This window comes from Onychostruthus taczanowskii, unplaced genomic scaffold (assembly GCF_017590055.1).
Source record: "Onychostruthus taczanowskii isolate IOZ18803 unplaced genomic scaffold, ASM1759005v1 scaffold15, whole genome shotgun sequence".
NCBI lineage: Eukaryota > Metazoa > Chordata > Aves > Passeriformes > Passeridae > Onychostruthus > Onychostruthus taczanowskii.
The window spans coordinates 6,292,972-6,309,882 of NW_024498685.1; the positions used below are offsets into that span (position 1 = coordinate 6,292,972).

Below are 16,911 nucleotides of genomic sequence, written 5' to 3' on the forward strand. Positions count from 1 at the left end.
TCCCATGAAGAAAACAGAAAACAAATCATGGGTATAATGCAAGCAGAAATACAAAAGTTAAAAATATCTAGATTGGTAGCTTTAGTTCTGTGTTTTTATGAATGCTTTTATCACAGCACACTCAATAGGCATTTAAAAAGGTTTTTCAGATTAAATTGGCAAGGAAAATCTGTGCTTGCTGGGTCTGAAAGGGGTTGGGCTGAGCCCAGTGGAGATCATAGCTGGGTATTTGAGCAGACAGTGAGAGGCACCAGCACTGCAGGGCTTCTCTCCTGGGCTCCACTCATCTCCAGTTCCTTTCTGACAGGTCTCATCTGTGCAGGATCCTTGCAGCTCTTTGTGCACTTGGCCCCTGAGCACTTTCGGAATCTGCCAACAAACCTGCTTGTCCGAGAGTGCCGAGCATTGCACAGCTTCAGCAGAATGGACACTTGCTTACTCTACAAGTTATTCCATGCAGAATATTCAGTTGGATGTTTTAGGCTGATATGCTGCGTTTAAAAGAGTTGATTGTGAAATATGTCTTCTAAAATGGATATATTTATGATGCTGTAGAAAATGTTTGGAGTTTGTTGGGGTTTTTTTTGTTTGGTTTGTAGTTTGTGGGGTTTTTTTTCTGTTTGGGGTTTTTTAATGTGTTTTTGTGGGTTTTTTGGTGTTTGTTGTTGTTGTTTTGGGTTTTTTATTTGTTTGTTTGTGGTTTTTTTTGGTTTGGGGGGTTTTTTTTTGGGTGTGTGTTACGTCCTTCTTCTGTGCTAGGTCTGAAAAGGATGTTCAGGCAGCTGGGTAGGTAACACATCCTCATGTGCATTCAAGAGTACGTTTAATTGTTTCTCTCTGTCTGTTTTCCAGCACTACATGCATTTTTCCAGTGCTACATGCCCTTGTGATTTTCAATAACGTGTTGGTATTCATTTACATCTCTGTGCTGTCCCATCAGCCCTGTAATGAGTGATTGAGTTCCAGGGGCTGTAAAGCAGTGTGTAATTTGGCCTGCAGGCTTATCTAAACAAAAGAATGTGCAACAAATAAAGGCAGCATTAGTGCATTTTGAGTGCTGATTGTTTCAAATCAGATACACAGGAAACCAGATGTTGAAGTTTATCTAAAACACTTGCAGCCCAATCTGTAACTACAGCAGGAAGAGTGCTCAGCACTTTTTGCATGGGGTTAGCAATGTGTCTGCAGCAATACAAATGTATTCTTATTCCTCAGTTCACCTTTTCAGATGTTCTTTTATTTCTGTTCTCCTTGCAAACCACTGCTTAATTAATTTTGGTGTGATTCTGCAGGTGTTTTGGGGGCAAAATGCAATTCTTGTATATTGTCCTGAATTTAAATCAGCCACATCTTGAATGATGATAAGAAATTTAGGTGCGTAAAATTAGGTACAGAAAATAGCCTGAGCTTTTTTAACTGTACTTGTAGCTCTAAGAGTTGTGTAGGGAACAATGTGAGTATGTGGCATTTGCAGATGGCTTACATTTGAGTGTATGGTAAGGATGTAAAATCATTTTGAGCAGCTTCAGATGCTCAGGTTTGTAACAGTTTTACATAAAAATAAAATAAAAAATATCTTTATTTGGAGTAGTACTGACACTACTCCTGACACTACTGTAGCTTCACACGGTAATGAGGAAAAGCTCTTATAATCTTGGTAAAGAAATTACCAAAACTTCAAGCTAATGATATCTTACTGTATTATTCCAGCGTGACTCCTCAGAGGAGCTCAAATGCCATTTGCCTGCTGAGATGAATGATACTAAAAGCAAGTTGAAGAGGTTTTTAAAAGCAGGCTGGTGTTGAGGTGTCAGACACGTCCAGTCCTCTGGGCTGTTGACTTTGCTTTATTCTTCTGAGGAAAGTGAGGATTTGGAGATGTCCCAGTCTCGGCCCCAGACCAGTTTGCCTCTGTGCAGCTTTACAAATACTGTATTTTTAGTGAGGTGATACAAGTTCCTGACACAGGAAAGTAGACAAGACATAGCAGTGTGATCTCACAGGCTGTTCATCCCTGCAGATAAAGGAAGCATGGTTATCCCAGGGATTTTCTGTCAAGATGCAGCCTTACCTATGAAATTAAATCATATGTTTATGTCCTGTTTGTTGATGGTACCGAGTAGAGCAGCCTTGCATCATGAGAGAGTTTTAACTGCTTCTGATCTGAAAGTGATGAGGAGACAGCAGCACTGAAGGAGCAGACCTGCTTTTTTTTTTTACCTTCTTTAACTGAGAAGAGGATAGTGCAACATCTTCCTTGTTATTTTGTCCTGCTGTTGACAGGCATTGGCAGTTTGGGAATGACCACAATAGTGCAGTCATGTTTGTTGTTGCATTTCTAATTTGGGTACTTGCCTTTTCCCCATAATACAAAGTCAGAAGTTAATGGAATATAGATAAGGGCTCTAAGGTTAGATAAAATATTACAAAAAATACCTCTGGGTTATGTTTTGATATGTTTATTTTATTACTTCACCATTTTAGAAATTAAAAGTATATTAAACTTAACTTTCTTTTTGCTGTTTGATTTAATCAGTTTCTCTGTTTCGAGGCACCCTGGTTTTGTGGCATCACTAGAATTTGTTGTAGTGTGCTAGATACTGTTCTGTATTTTCAAGTTGCTGCTTCCAACTTTTCATGCTCATAAAATATTGTATATTTTATGATGAAACCAGCACAGCTTCTTCATACTCTAAGTAGTAACACATGGAAGGGAGGGATGGCTTCTCTTCTTTTCCCTCTTCATATTTCCTTGCCTCCCCTGCTTAATACTCTGCAGCATCAAATGTAGGGCATTAATTCCCATAAAGTCAGTTTGGACAAGGAAATCTTATGAAAATAAATATAGAGAGGGAAGACAGAGTTGTTCTGGCTTGAGCTGCAGCTGCTACAAACTACCATCTGTAGTAGCTGGGCCTTACAACTTGGAGTTTTATTTCTGGAAAGCATCACTGCCATGTGTTGAATGTATCATAAGGCTCCATATTTCCTCAAAGTGAAAGCACTATCATGAATGATTATTATTAATTACTTTATTTCTCAGGAGCTTACGGCTTCTTGACATTAAAAAAGAAATTGTCCCTTTTAGTGTGATTTTTGGGAATTTTGATTTATGACTGAACATTGCTGTCTAAATGAGTTTTGGAAGTTCAAGGAAAGTGAGTTAACTTCAAAAACTGAGTTGGTTCCAGAATGAGTGTTTTGAATAAGAAAATAACTGCTCACAATTCTGACAGTCACTTAAAGGACAGAAAATATTTAGAAAATACCATGTGTTACATGCATTTACCATTAGTATTCATTTATGGACCAGAACATATTATTCATGTGTTAATATTTTAAAGCAGAAGCACATAAAATGAATGAGTTCTAAAAGCATAGAGGGAAATCAGTATTAAACGACCTTTTTTAGGGTTGCATGGATAAAACAAGAATTCTCTGGTGATAGCTTTAATACTTTCCAAAATTAATGCTTTGAATTGAGTCAAGTGACTCTAAGAGTAGTAGGGAATCTCAAATCTCACCATGCAAATATGATGAGCCTCTGAGCTGTGATTTCTGCTTTATCTTGATATATTAGAGCAGCACTTCTGTGAGCAGTTCTTTTTTCTCTTAATACTTTTGAGACAAATCTAGTCTGCAACCAAAATGGCAAAAATGGTTCTGTCCATGGATCTGACCATGGGAGAGCAGAGGGGAAGTGGTGAGGCAACCTCCAAGACGTGACCCAAATACTTAATTTTATGGAGTCAAGTACACAAGTTCCATTCAGCTGATAAAATCAACTACAGAGTATGTGTTACGCAACTCCTGTTTGTGTGGAATTCATAATCACATCATTGTGTTTTTCCAAATGCTAGCAGGAATTAAATGTGCCCCCCTTGGGGAACGGGACTGCTGCCGATAATGACAGCAGTCCTCACCAGCGGGAAAATTTGAGTGCTTTTGCTTTATGTAAATGCACAACAGAAGCTTGTCCTGCTTGTGTAGGTAACCAAGCAGAGGTTGTTAAATCCCAGGGTGAGGTTCCCCACATCCCAGTAGAAGGTCCCTGGTCAGAGGGAAGGCTCCAGGTGCACCTGCAGGAACAGCAGAGCTGCTCAGCACAGCACATGGGAACAGTGAGGACACGAAGGTTTGGGAGCTGGCTCCTGCTGTCGTCCACCCTTGCTCACAACCAGCATGCTGTGGGGCACATTGCAGTAGGGAAAACTTCTCAGAAAAGGAGCTAGCAAGCCAAATGTGAGAAATTAGGGTTTTCTGGGCTCTTTAGGAGTGCCTGGATGCTGATTGCAAACAGGGGTGTGATGAGCAAGAGAGGCGTTTCATAAAGCAATAACAGACCAAACCCCTAAAACGACAGGACTAAAATATAATCTTATAACTTCTCATGGCAGATGCATTGCAGTAACTTTAGTATCTATGCAGTGCTATGAAGGAGGCAAACTGCCATGAGTTAACTAGGCCCTGCTCTGACCCTTTCAGCAGTTCATTGTGGAGTAGGAATTGATAGCAATGCAGAGTTTTCCTGTTCATCTGATGTGCCTTAAATGGGCACAGTGACTTAGCTCTGCCTTGGCCCACTCCCAAGTTTTGCTAAGCTCCTATGAGGAAAACCTGACTGTAGCTGAAGCCAACACTCCCCCAGTTGAATTTTGCAGTCACGACCATGTGCCATGTTACTTGTTCAGAGATTGGTGCTTCCCAAAGCCGTACTTCAAATATGGGATCTGTGTGCTTCAAGGCTTTGTCTGGCAAAGTAGGAGGCCACATAGTTCTCTTACAGGAAAAATGTGTATCAGAACAAATGCAGAACTGGCAGGTTTCACAAAACAAAGCTCCTCTAGAACAGCCAAAATGTTTCAGTAGTGCTGGGAGAGCACCGAAGTTCATGCTCCCAGTGCCAGTTCATGCTCCCAGTGCCAGGAAAATTTGGGTTTCCCCTGGAAGCACAGTTTATTTGTGATTAAATGCAGCAGAGGTAAATAAAATAGCTTTGTTATTTTATGTCCTTTGTCAGTGTTCAGTTACACTGTTTGATAATTCTTTTCCATTTTCATTCCTTGCCACTTGGGTTATGGCTCTCCCAATAGCAATCTCTGGTGTTGTGGGCTTTTTAGTATTTACCTTGAACTTGAATGAAATCCAGCTAAAGTGTTGTTCTGGAATTAACTGGAGATTTCAACAATTTCATTTCCTAAGAGGCAAGGTTTCTTATTTCGGTCATGTGGGTGGTTATCACAGCATATACCAGTGGCACTATTTAGTCTTTACTTGTTATGATGCTTAATTTTAGTGTTTCACCCACACACACTTATTTTTTCTTCCCTTGAATTTGCATGTGTCATCCTATGCTTTTTCCAAGTTGGACTCTGTCAGCTCATGTGCTACGCTTTCAAGGATGATCAGAATTCAAATTTATAGGTAGCTTCCTTAGAAACTGTTAGAACACCAGGAATCATGAACGAAATTTCTTTTAGATCAGAGCAACTTCAGCTAGATATACTTTATAGCTTTTGACCCAAGTTATTGTAGGAAAAGATAATGAAGAGAACTTGCAGCAGAAATAGCTTTTGAATATTGATGCATCTGAACTTAGAAAGACAGGTGCAGGTACACCACACATGTATGATGAAGTCAGCCCAATATTGGATGGAAAACTTTAGAAAACATTGGATTTTTACCACTTACAGGGCCAGCTGCACTTGTCTGATTTTTGTAGTATCTTAGTGAATTCCTTCATTAGTTGGCCATTGTATGTTTTCCAAATCTGCAATGGACTTTGTACCTTTGTAAGACTTAGAACATGAGCTAAACTCCAGCACAGCTTGTATCCACCATGGTTATCATGCAGAGCCAACTGCATCCAGCCACCTGAGGCTTCCTGGTGGGAGAAATTTGGAACACTGGTGGTTATGGTGACCAGAGGGCACTTTGGTTTCAAGTATTCTGTTTGTATGATAATAGCATTTGAAATAATAGTTTTGAAGGTATTAAAGCATACATATCAAATGGTGTTGAATGAGGAAATGGAAATCTGATAGTTTGTATTGTCCTGCCCACATCAATATTGCAGAGGTGGTGAATTTCTGTTCACAGGGGACAGCCCTCAACAAGACAAACCTTTCCTGAAAGAGGTTCCTTTTGTTTGAACTATTTATGTGCCTTGGCAAGAACTTGTGTGTTGGTCTCCCTAATGTATTATGACCTCTTTGCATCATTTGTGCAGTGAGAAGACGCTTGGAAGGGCACACCCCAGACATGTCACGGGCCAGCAGCTTCACTGATGACATTGACCTGGTACCCGAGGAGTCCCCGCTGCCAGCGGCATCCGACGTGGCACAGTGAGTGAGCAGCAGCTCCTTAGCTGATCACTCAAATGCTCATTGACAATGAGGGACACCTTTGTCACTGAATAAGAGCTATGCTTCTGCTGGCTGGCTGCACTTGAAGTGATTGTGGATTTGATCTTGTTTAACTAAATGTGAACATTTCCTAGTTTAGCCTAAAGTTTGGTGGAGGTAGCCAGATGCTTGGAAAGGCAGCACTGCTCTGTGGTGGGTGGCTTGCAGTCTTGGTGTTTTTGTTTTCCCACTTTTTAAGGCAGCTGAAACAGTTTCTGAGAACTGTGAGATTTACAGACAGTTTTATACTTATAGACTGCCCCATCAGTTTAAACTCTAAAGCAGTCCTAATATGAATTGATTGGACGCCTAAATGAAATAGTCATTTATAGATACAACCTGAAAATAGAAAGGCTACCTCATGTAATATTTTTATAAAGCAGGCAAAATTTTAAGGAAATTATGTTCCACAAATATGAAAGTGAAGTTATTGTCCAGGACAGAAAATCCCCATCAGGGAGCTCACTGCAATTGTTGAGTTGTTGCTTTTACTTGGCTTTGGAAATATTTCTGGAAATAAAATAATCATTCAGGACAACTTTATATTGTGTTTTATCAGGATCTTGAGTAATCTTTATGCTTTTGTCCTGTAATATACATGTCCTGTTTTGGGCATGGGGATTCTGGAGTAAATTTCAAATGTAAACCAAAGCCTTAAAACACAGAGGAAGGCCTGGATGGACCAGAACATCCAGGTTATCAATGTTTTATCTCCCATCAGAAACCAATAAAAATAATGCTGTGAGGAGATCTCCTGAGTTAGCAGGCTCGTGAAGGTCTAGCTGGTATTTGGATGTTATCATTAACATGGTAATGTTGGTGAAAAACTCACCTGAGATCACTCTTGCAGGAGAACATCTGGGCTTGTCACTGGAAAAACCCTTTATCTGAGGCTAAAAAAAAAAAAAAAGGCAAAATAGAAAGAAAAAAATTGTTGCTTGCCTTCAGGTAGGGAAAAATAACCACAGTGTTGTTCAGGATGAATTTGAAAGCAATGTGATTCTGTTCTATGGTGTGATTGCCTTTAAGAGGATTTCTTTCACATCCTATGTTTACTTTCTGTCCAGGGAACTCATAGAAATGATGTGTCTGCTACCTCTACAGTAACTGCATTGTGCTTTCATATGGGATATCCTGGTCCTTGTATTTCCCCAACATGTCATATTGGCCTTTCCTTCAAATGAGAGAATTCTAAATTGTTCTATCAAATTGGTCTTTTTTCTTCTTTTTATTCAGCACAGTGCAAGCAAAGGGTTTTGCATTTGAGGGAAAAACCCCTCAGATCTAATCTTGTTTCTACAGTTTAGTGCATGAAAAATGGTGGTATTGTGACTTATGTTTTGTAGTGCAAACTGTACCTGTATTTTCAGCTCCTATTGGTTTTTTAAATGCATTTCTCCCTTGTGGGGAAAATAAGGAGTAGCAGAAAGATAATCAAGTCCACAAATGAAAAAAAAATATGGAGAGATTTTAAGTGCTGTGCTACACAATTTAAAGTCATATACTATGAAATCATTAATTCCTCTTGATCTGGATGTCAGGTGCATAGAAGCAGAATGATCTTGCAACTGAAATTGCTAAATTAAGGCTTCTTACATTCTAAGTCCCACAATAAAAAACGTATGTATAAATTATCGCTTCTAAGTATTAGTAAGAAACTTCAAATGTATAGAAAACATAAGGCCAGAAATTATAAATGTGCCATGTAAGAACAAAGCAAAAACATCATTTCATCTAGTTCTCTGCTTCTACATTGAGTACAGCAGTTTTTACCTCTATCACTGCTCATCTCATTTTCTATGTCAAGATTTTTACCTAGTAGCATGCATTCATTTTAGAGTCAAGCTGATTCTTGAGCAGAAATGTGCAGTGTCTCCTTCTTTAAACTGTGAACTTTATGAGAGAAGCACAGAACGTGTTGTATTTATGGAGCCAGGTTTAAACTCCCAATTTCAGTGCAAACAGTGAGATATTAACACTGTATTTTCCTGACACACAATCAATATTAGATATACTCAGTGTAATTATTTATCTTGTCTTTTGGCAGAAGTGTAAGCAGGTAAGTCTTGGTGTGTGCTGCACTTGCTTTGATGTGTGAGCTTTCCAAAACAGCGTGGCTTCCACTTTTCACTTAATTAGGCCAACAAATCTTCATCCTAGAGTCATAAAAACAGTCAATGATAAAACAAAAACACTTCCAAGAGTAAAATTCAGCCAAAAGGGAGTGTGTGGTTATGTAAGTATATGTGAACGCACAGTGAGCCTTCCCAACTTGCAAAATAAGTGAAAAGTTGGCTTTCAGATATCAGTTCATGCCAGGATCCCACAATGATGACAGTTTCACGTGAGGCACTTTGTGAACTCAAGCTTGACTTTGAGGAGCTGCCAAAAGCTAAAGTTTTGTTTGCCTTCAGCAAGGGTTCTAAGCTACAAAATCAATCCTGCAGTAAACCTTTATTTCAAAGTCTGTCACTGGTCATTTTTCAGCTTCCTGTGTTGATTATTAAACATGGTGCCAGGTCTACAACTGTAATGTTTTGAGGGTTGTTTTCTGTAATATGAACAGTAGATGCTCATCAAGTCTGCTCTGCTGGCTGGATGGCAGCAGAGGTGCTCTCTGGTGACATAAGCTTTGTTTTAGGCCACACGCTCTTGCAAATTCCCTCCATTGTGTGGGAAGGGCAAATGATATCCCAGGAAAACAGATTTCTTACCCTTGATCCTCACTGCCTTAGACAAGCCTCTGTCACATCAATCTGCACGCGTGTAGCAGATTCACATCACAGTAACTCGGGTGGGTTTTGCCAAGCAATCACCAGGCTGCTTGAAAACTGCTGATATTAATGTTTAAGGTGATATTTGACTGAAAGCAAACCAGTTCAATGTGTTGCAGCACTGCCCAGGTGTCAGTGGTGGATGCATCTGGTGTGAGTGGTCCATGCACGCCTGGAGAAGCTAAGCTGCCCTGGTAGAAGCTGTCAGTGAAATCAGGCAGCAAGCTGGAAAATGGAGCTTGAGAGACCTATCTGTAGGAGCACAGCTGCTTTGGATCCCTTAGACAGCTGGGATAGTGTTTGTTTCTGGTGATCTCTGCACAAATGTGAACAACTCCTGAGCCAGGGGACAACAGCATCATATTCAGTTTATAACTGTGTGGCTGCCTGACGTTCTTGCTGGGTATCTTTGGCCCATTTCCTCAGGGACCAAAAATCTCATGTGCTGCTGACCTGAGTAGAGCTCTCTTGGTTTATAATGGCTGCTTCTGAGGTGTCCAAAGCTGAATAAAAATGATGCTGTTAGAGATTAATCAATTCTGACAGATTAAATAAATATATTAATTTCAGTCAGTTGATGAGTAGTTCTATTTTTAGCAAGAAATGTTTGGACTGCCTCACTGCCTTACATAATTACTCACCTAATATTTCAAATTCTTATGAACAGTCAGAAGAGGACTTAATCAGTGAATCACTGGAGTTTTGCAATAGTGAAGGAGAGCCCAATAACTTTAAAACTTAGTATTTTATTTTTTTTTTTATGTCCAGCTGCTTCTATTTTTATTGTGATGACATGAACCCTTGGCCATGACAACATTTTCTGTCATTCACACCAGAGTTTAACCTTCCATCAGGAAAGAGAGAATTTGGCCAATAGACTGCACTGAAAGATTACACCAACCTGGTCCCTGATAGCACAGTCTCAGGAAAAATATACACAGCAGCAGCTTTAGAGGCAGACATCCTGTTTTTGTTTTTCAGAGCTCTGTGGTTTAAAGCTGTGGTGTCTAAAGTTCTTTCCACTGTAAGGAAAAGCAAAAGTCAGAAATTCTCTCTGTCAGCGTGGTTAAGCAGCTGTGGTTGAGTGTGCATTTTGTGGCGCTGGGGTCACAGGCGGGTGAATGTCAGCAGGTCCCTGCAGGGGAGCAGGGCAGTGCAGGAAAACTCTGGCAGGTGAGATGGACACGCAATGCCCACGGGCTGCCCTCAAGGGACAGCTGAGCAGGCACTCCTCAGGCTGGAACAGGCTGCCAGGGAGCTCAGAGTTCCCCACAGGGAAAGTGGGGCTTCATTGCTTCTCATGGGCTGAGAGTCAGACCAGCAGCTGCTCTTCTTGCTGAGGCTCTGGCCACAGCAGAGTCAAGCTGAGCTCAGGAGCCACGGGTTTAATCCAGCCCCGGTTAAACCAGTTCTGAGCAGAGGTTTAGAAAGCATGAAGGTGCTTGTGTTGCAGTCCTGTGTGTGAGGTGAGTGCTGTGAAAATGGCTCACTGCTTCACTTTGAGGTCTTTAATGTAACAGAAGCACAGACCTGACTGTGGAACCTACCTGATATCCACTGTTCCCACCTCTTCCAGTGTTTTTTTTTATAATTTTTTATAATGTTTTTGAGTGCCATGCTGAGGACAGAACTAGTTACATCAGTAACACCTGTGTTCAATGTACATGAGAGTGGGAATTAGGAAGTGTCAAAAGCCAACAGACAATGAGAAACCTGGAAACAAGATGGATGTAGACATGTATCCTCCACTCACGGTACTGTGGGTTACCCCAGGATAAAACTGGCTCTTAGATTGTACAAGGGAGTTTCACCTACAAAAGGATTAGCAGGAAACCCCAGCATTAAAATGTGGTTATTAACAAATCTTTCCCCCCCCCCCCGCGAGGAGGAGGGAAAAGATAGACCTGAGGTGAGGCAAAGAATGCAAAACAAACCTCTTTTAATGGGGGAAACAGACCCCAAGGATGAGGGTGACTGAATGCCCTATTCTGTGTCATCACTGGTGAATCCTGATGCAAAAAGAGCATCCCAAATTAAACTCCAGCTGTGAGCAGGACCTTCTGTGAGGATTGAGGCTTCAGGAATCCAGGGGGTTGGGTTCTCTTTGTTGGTGTTTGTGCTCGCTGCAGGCTGCCTGGAAGAACAGACCAAAGCTGCTGCCCACCTCACCAGAGCTGGTTCTGCAGAGACTGGGGAGTACCTGCTGTGTACTGGGGTGGAAAATCAAATTTGTATTCAAAGGAGGGTACTTCATGGTTAGTCTTAGAATTTTAGCTTTTCTCTTTTAAAACAAGTTTAGGAAATATGTTAGTTTTGTGGGTTTTTGTTGTTTTTTTTAGAGGAAATAGGTTATCATACGATTGGCAGATATGAAATGTGACTAATTTCCTTCATTGCCCACTAACACCAAAATTTTATACAATGTGAATGGGACAAATGGTAAAATTTATGCTAGGCTTTAAAGCTTTCATTAGGTGTTATCAACGAAAATTATAATTGTTAAGCCCTTGAAAAAAGGGATGTTAAACCCATCTTCTTACTTTCAGCCTTCCACTATCTGTAGATGATGGTGAAGGTTTTATCAGAGCCTTAAGAATATTTTTTGTCCTTCTTTGTCTGTGCTTGAAAATCTAAGAGTGCAGCTTGTAACACCAAGCATATTTTCAGTCTTTCTGTTGTTTTGGTGTATCTCTGCCAGCTCTATTTCTCTTTGTATTTTTATCATAAATTCTTCCTATAGCTTATTGCTTTTAATCTTATTAAAGAAACAGTTCACCTTCTCACCAGCAGCTCTATCCCACTGAATATATAATATATAATAAATATATAATATTATATTGCATATAATAGATAATACTATACTGTATATAAAATATAATAAATAATAATATATAACATATAACATATAATCCAGTAGTTGGATAGTGATCTTGTGTAGGCCAATTGAATCAACATTAAACTCATTAATAACACTTCTATTATTAAAATAGTGTTCCTGGGGTAACCCACAGTACCATGAGTGGAGGATACATGTCTACATCCATCTTGTTTCCAGGTTTCTCATTGTCTGTTGGCTTTTGACACTTCCTAATTCCCACTCTCATGTACATTGAACACAGGTGTTACTGATGTAACTAGTTCTGTCCTCAGCATGGCACTCAAAAGCATTATAAATTGCTTCAAAGAGGGATTTTTGCAAGCATCTGTCAGTTCTGACCAATAAAAAATGAGGTAAAATAGTGAAAATTTAACAGACAGTAGTAATTGCTAATCTGGTTCTATGCTTTTTACCATTATATGATCATGTGTTAAATTGCACTTTTTAGCACTACCCATTTTTGTCTTGTCACTTTTAATTTGGAACTCTTTAAAAGGGCTGCCTTGGGATTTATTTCAGCATCCAAAGCATTTTTATTACCATGTAATATGAAAGCAAGCCTGGCATTAGTATAAATTAGTGGCAGTATGCAATAAGCTTTTATAAGAATTTGACTGATTCTGAGGGAGTTTGGAGGTATTTATTCTGGAGTCACGGTGAATTTTTGCTTTTATTCCAAAAGTGAGAACATTTGGCCAGTGGAGGGCACTGCCCCATAACACAGGAGAAACAGAAACTCCTGTTTCAGCTTTCCAAATCCCATTTGTCATTTCAGCAAGCTTACTTATAAACTTAATTTATCTGCATCTGAATTTCCCCAATGTTAAATTGGCAAGTTGCCACACTAAGAAAAGCCCCTACTATACTTAAACATCAGTTTAATGAGCAATTTAACCAACCCCCAAAGGCTCAGCTTGCTGTGGTGGTTAGACTTTCTTTCCTGGAAAACAGACTATAGTAACAGCCCACTGAAGGCTGTCAAAATACGACTGAATGCATATTATCATGTAAATCTCTGTGCAGCAAAATTTCCAGATCTGACGGAAAAGTGTGCCATAAAAAGTTGCTTTGGAAACAGAAGCTTCTGCAAAACATTTTCTAGAATTGAATTTTTTGTCCTCTTAATGACTTTTCTAATAATTTCACAGAATTTTGAAGTGTGAATAAAATTCCTCATGGTAGGGGTGTGAAGTGACTCTGGGATATATGGCTGCAAATATCTGTTAAGAAAATAGTTTACAAAGAATGCATCTGTTTCCAGAAAAAAGTAAAGACTCGCCTGTATGGCTTTACTTTACACAGAAATTATTTGTCTCAGCAGCAAGTCAGCAAATAGAAAAAAGGCATCTCTAACATTTGTTATTGAAAGGGGTGCAAGGAGCTAGATTGGATTCCTGGTCTCTTGTCTGTACTGTGAGGAGAAAGCTGGGGGAGGGCAAATCATATTATCAAGGTTTTGTTTGGATATCAGAATTTGTCAAGGTTTTAGTTAATTATTATTATTATATTATTATATTTAGTTAATTATTATTATAACTCAGTTGTAATTTCCAAGCACCATGGCACATTATAGAGTGCCTCTGTTTGCAGCTGTGATGGAAGTCTGGAAAAACATAACATGAAAGAGCGTTGTTTGCTGAAGGAGACAGTGCAAGCCTTCGTATCAGACCACCCCAGGCTGTCAATGGCAGGCAAAATAAAAGTGTGCCACGTGTGGCACCTGTGTTTTGGGGAGGGGAGGATAAAAAACCTTGGTGGGAAAAGCGTGGTGGCTGCACTGCACAGAGAAGTGTGACTCTGTCCCTTCTGTAGCAATAACCAAGCACATGTTTGCTGTTAGCCCTGATCTGGTGGTTTTACAGTATTTTGTGTTTTAGCACTTCTCCTGTGAGATTCAATTGGATGTGGCTGAACCATGCCTGTGCCTGTTCTAGTCATAGGCACTTGGTTGTGCTCATTGTCTGTTTGTGTAAAATCTGCTGAGGCAAAGGAGAAGCAGGGACAGGAATCCATGGTGTCTGCAGCCTAAACATTCAGGTCATTGCTCAGGTGGTCGAGCTCCATCCGTAAGTCACAGGGTGTGCTTTGCATTGGCAACATTGAACACAAAAAGTACTTTGGAAATTGTTTATACCAGTTGTCCTTCCCTTTCCTTCCATGGCTGCTTCCCTAGGATGCTCCTGTGACCGAGGCAGACCCTCTCTCATACCAACCAAAAGCCCAGCCCTGCATGACAGGGACTGTAGAAGCACTTAGGGTCAAAAAAGGATGGAGAAAAGCTTGAAGGCATGAAGACACCATTTTTTGGGCTAGAAATTTTGGAGGGGAGAGCTGAGATAAAAACCTATCATTCTTTGTGAGGCAGGAAGCTTTCATTTTACCTTAATATTAGCTAAGTGTTACCCTGCTGTCCTTCTGAGCATGGACAGCAGCCCTGCAAGCCAGAATCCTGCCTTCCACTCCAGAGAGTCACTTTTAATCCTTACAGCCTGCTTTCTGAAGAGGTGACATGCCTGTCTAACATGCTGCTCCTACAGACATCATTTCTGAGGCAGCGTCAAGCAGGAAAAAAATTCAGAAACTGTAAGTGAAAGTTAAGAGAGCTCAGTGTGGTTAAGTGAAAAGTTGTGATGGGTGCATTGAGGACAAAAAAAGATAGGAAATAAAACATTATTACAGATATCAGGAACAGTTCTGTAGTTAGAAAATGCAATCTATGTATTTCTTTAGTGTTTCATCATTACCAAGATTATGAAAATCTACTTTGAAACTTTCAAAATAACATGAATAATAATACCTTGATCATAAATGGAAATGGCATAATTTGATGATGATGTTTCACAGTGGAGTTTAAACAAACAAAAATTTGGAGTTATGACTGCATTTCTACCCAGGAAGCAGGCAGACTGTCCACTTAGCCTAAAATGAAAGAAGGAAGACTCTTTTCTTTGTTTTTTGAGTGTTAATTTAGTGTTTATCAAGGGATGCTGCTGTCTTGCCTTATTTGCCAATTTCTAGACAGTCTTATTCTGTATTTACTGGTCAAGTGCCTTTCCTTATTGAAATATAAATAATTGTTCATTTCATTCAGGTGGCTTTTATAGACTTTTGTATGGTGCAACATAGTACCCAATGAAGCAAGACACGCTTGCTTTCACTGCATTAAAGGATACTGGAATTCACATGACATGGCTGAGTTACTGGAGCCACTGCTGTTCTATGGGATGGACTTAAGGCTATGGATTGTTTATGGCAGCTCCAAAAATATTTCTCATGTATGTTTGTGTCTTACTGATTTTTTAAAATTTCCTAAAATACACTTTAAAGAAAAATCTTACAAGGGAAAAAGAAGTTCTTTAGTAAAGCAAATGCCATTTACATCTTCATTGTGTGTTTAAAAACAATGCCAATTCTCTTCTTCAGTGAACACTGAGACCCACTGGTCATTCAGCTGCAGTAAAAGTACCATTTAAATGTAGCTGCTCCATATTTCTGTTTGTCTTCAATAAAATTTAGATGCTTTGCAATGAGCAGATATCTCTGTTAAAACTCTCTTTTGGTGTACAAGATGTTCACAACAAAAGTTAGCAATTTGAGAGATCACCATATATCTTTTCATGCCTATTTTCTTGGGTAGCCCTACCAAAACTGAAGGAATGTATTCTAGACCTGAAATTTCACTCATTTCTACATTTCTACATACATATATATATATATATATATATATATAAAATACCATATTTAATTACACAGATTTAAAGTAATGTTGAAATACTCATAGATAAATCAACACACAATTTGGGTTAAATATTAATTACTCCTATTTCTGTGCCTGGGAGGTAATGGAATTGTTGCAGCCAATGTAACTAACATATGTCTGTGCCTAAATAGCTGATATGTGAAAACTGGTAGATGAAATTGCTGCTTTTTTAATTTGACTATTACATTAATCTCTGTGCTTGAAAACTCTATTTTAATAAGTTACTTCCATGAAATTTAAATTATGGCAATTCTATAAAACCTGATGGTTCCTCATGGATTTCTCAGCTCTGACGCTTTCACAGCTGCACATGTTAAATCTTTTTATAGGCCAAACTTGATGAACTCCAAATGGGACAATGGAAGTTGCTTTTCAGGTTGGATACACTGAAATAGATGCCAGACAAATACCAGTGCCAGTTGCTTGTCTGCTTTTTCTTTTAGTGCTCTGCAATTTGGAGAAGCCATTATACTCTCTCTTTTACTCCAGATTAAATGCCCTATCTCCAGGGCTGCTTTTTCCTCTGCCCAATAATGCTTCTAGATGTTATCACCACCTTCTCAAAAAACTTTGCCCTAATTGCTTAGCTGTTTGTTTGTATTGCTAAGACAATTTATCTCTGGTCTCTGGGTCAAAATGAATTTATCAGACCATTACAGTACAGAAAGCTTAGTATGTGGGCACTGAAGCTTGCAGGCATTGCACGCTATATTGAGCTCTGTTCCTCCCAGTGCTCTGCCTGTTTGCTCCTGGCCTGCTGTAATGGCATTTTTCATAACTCACTGATACTTATCTCCCCTGCTTTAGTCAGCCAGGCTGCCTACATCCAGGCACTGGCTGGAATAGATAATCTTGATGGTCTTTTCTTTTTATTTTTTATTTAGTCAGCTGTCTGCAATATGTGTGGTGCTCATTAGTATAAAAATATGCTTGAAAACAAAGCTCCAAGAGCTCTTGAAGCTGTTCTTATGCTGATTTCTCTTACTCCAGCAGCTGTCACTGAAGGATCCCCTCCAGTGCGTTCTGTGATTTGTCCCTACAGTAATCCAAATCCAATAATACAATGTAAACTGCTTTTCCACATGTTCCTGTGCC

The 16,911-nt window shown here is 39.5% G+C and overlaps 1 protein-coding gene across 1 annotated transcript in view; it reads left to right on the forward strand.

Moving 5' to 3' along the window:
• The window catches only part of LOC121332940 (potassium voltage-gated channel subfamily KQT member 1-like), a 416,905-nt gene that overhangs the window by 68,542 nt on the left and 331,452 nt on the right, over positions 1-16,911 (forward strand). Inside the window, exon 11 of the mRNA XM_041398878.1 lies at positions 6,230-6,344. Coding sequence (XP_041254812.1) covers positions 6,230-6,344 — 115 coding nt within the window. The remainder of the gene's footprint in view (positions 1-6,229; positions 6,345-16,911) is intronic.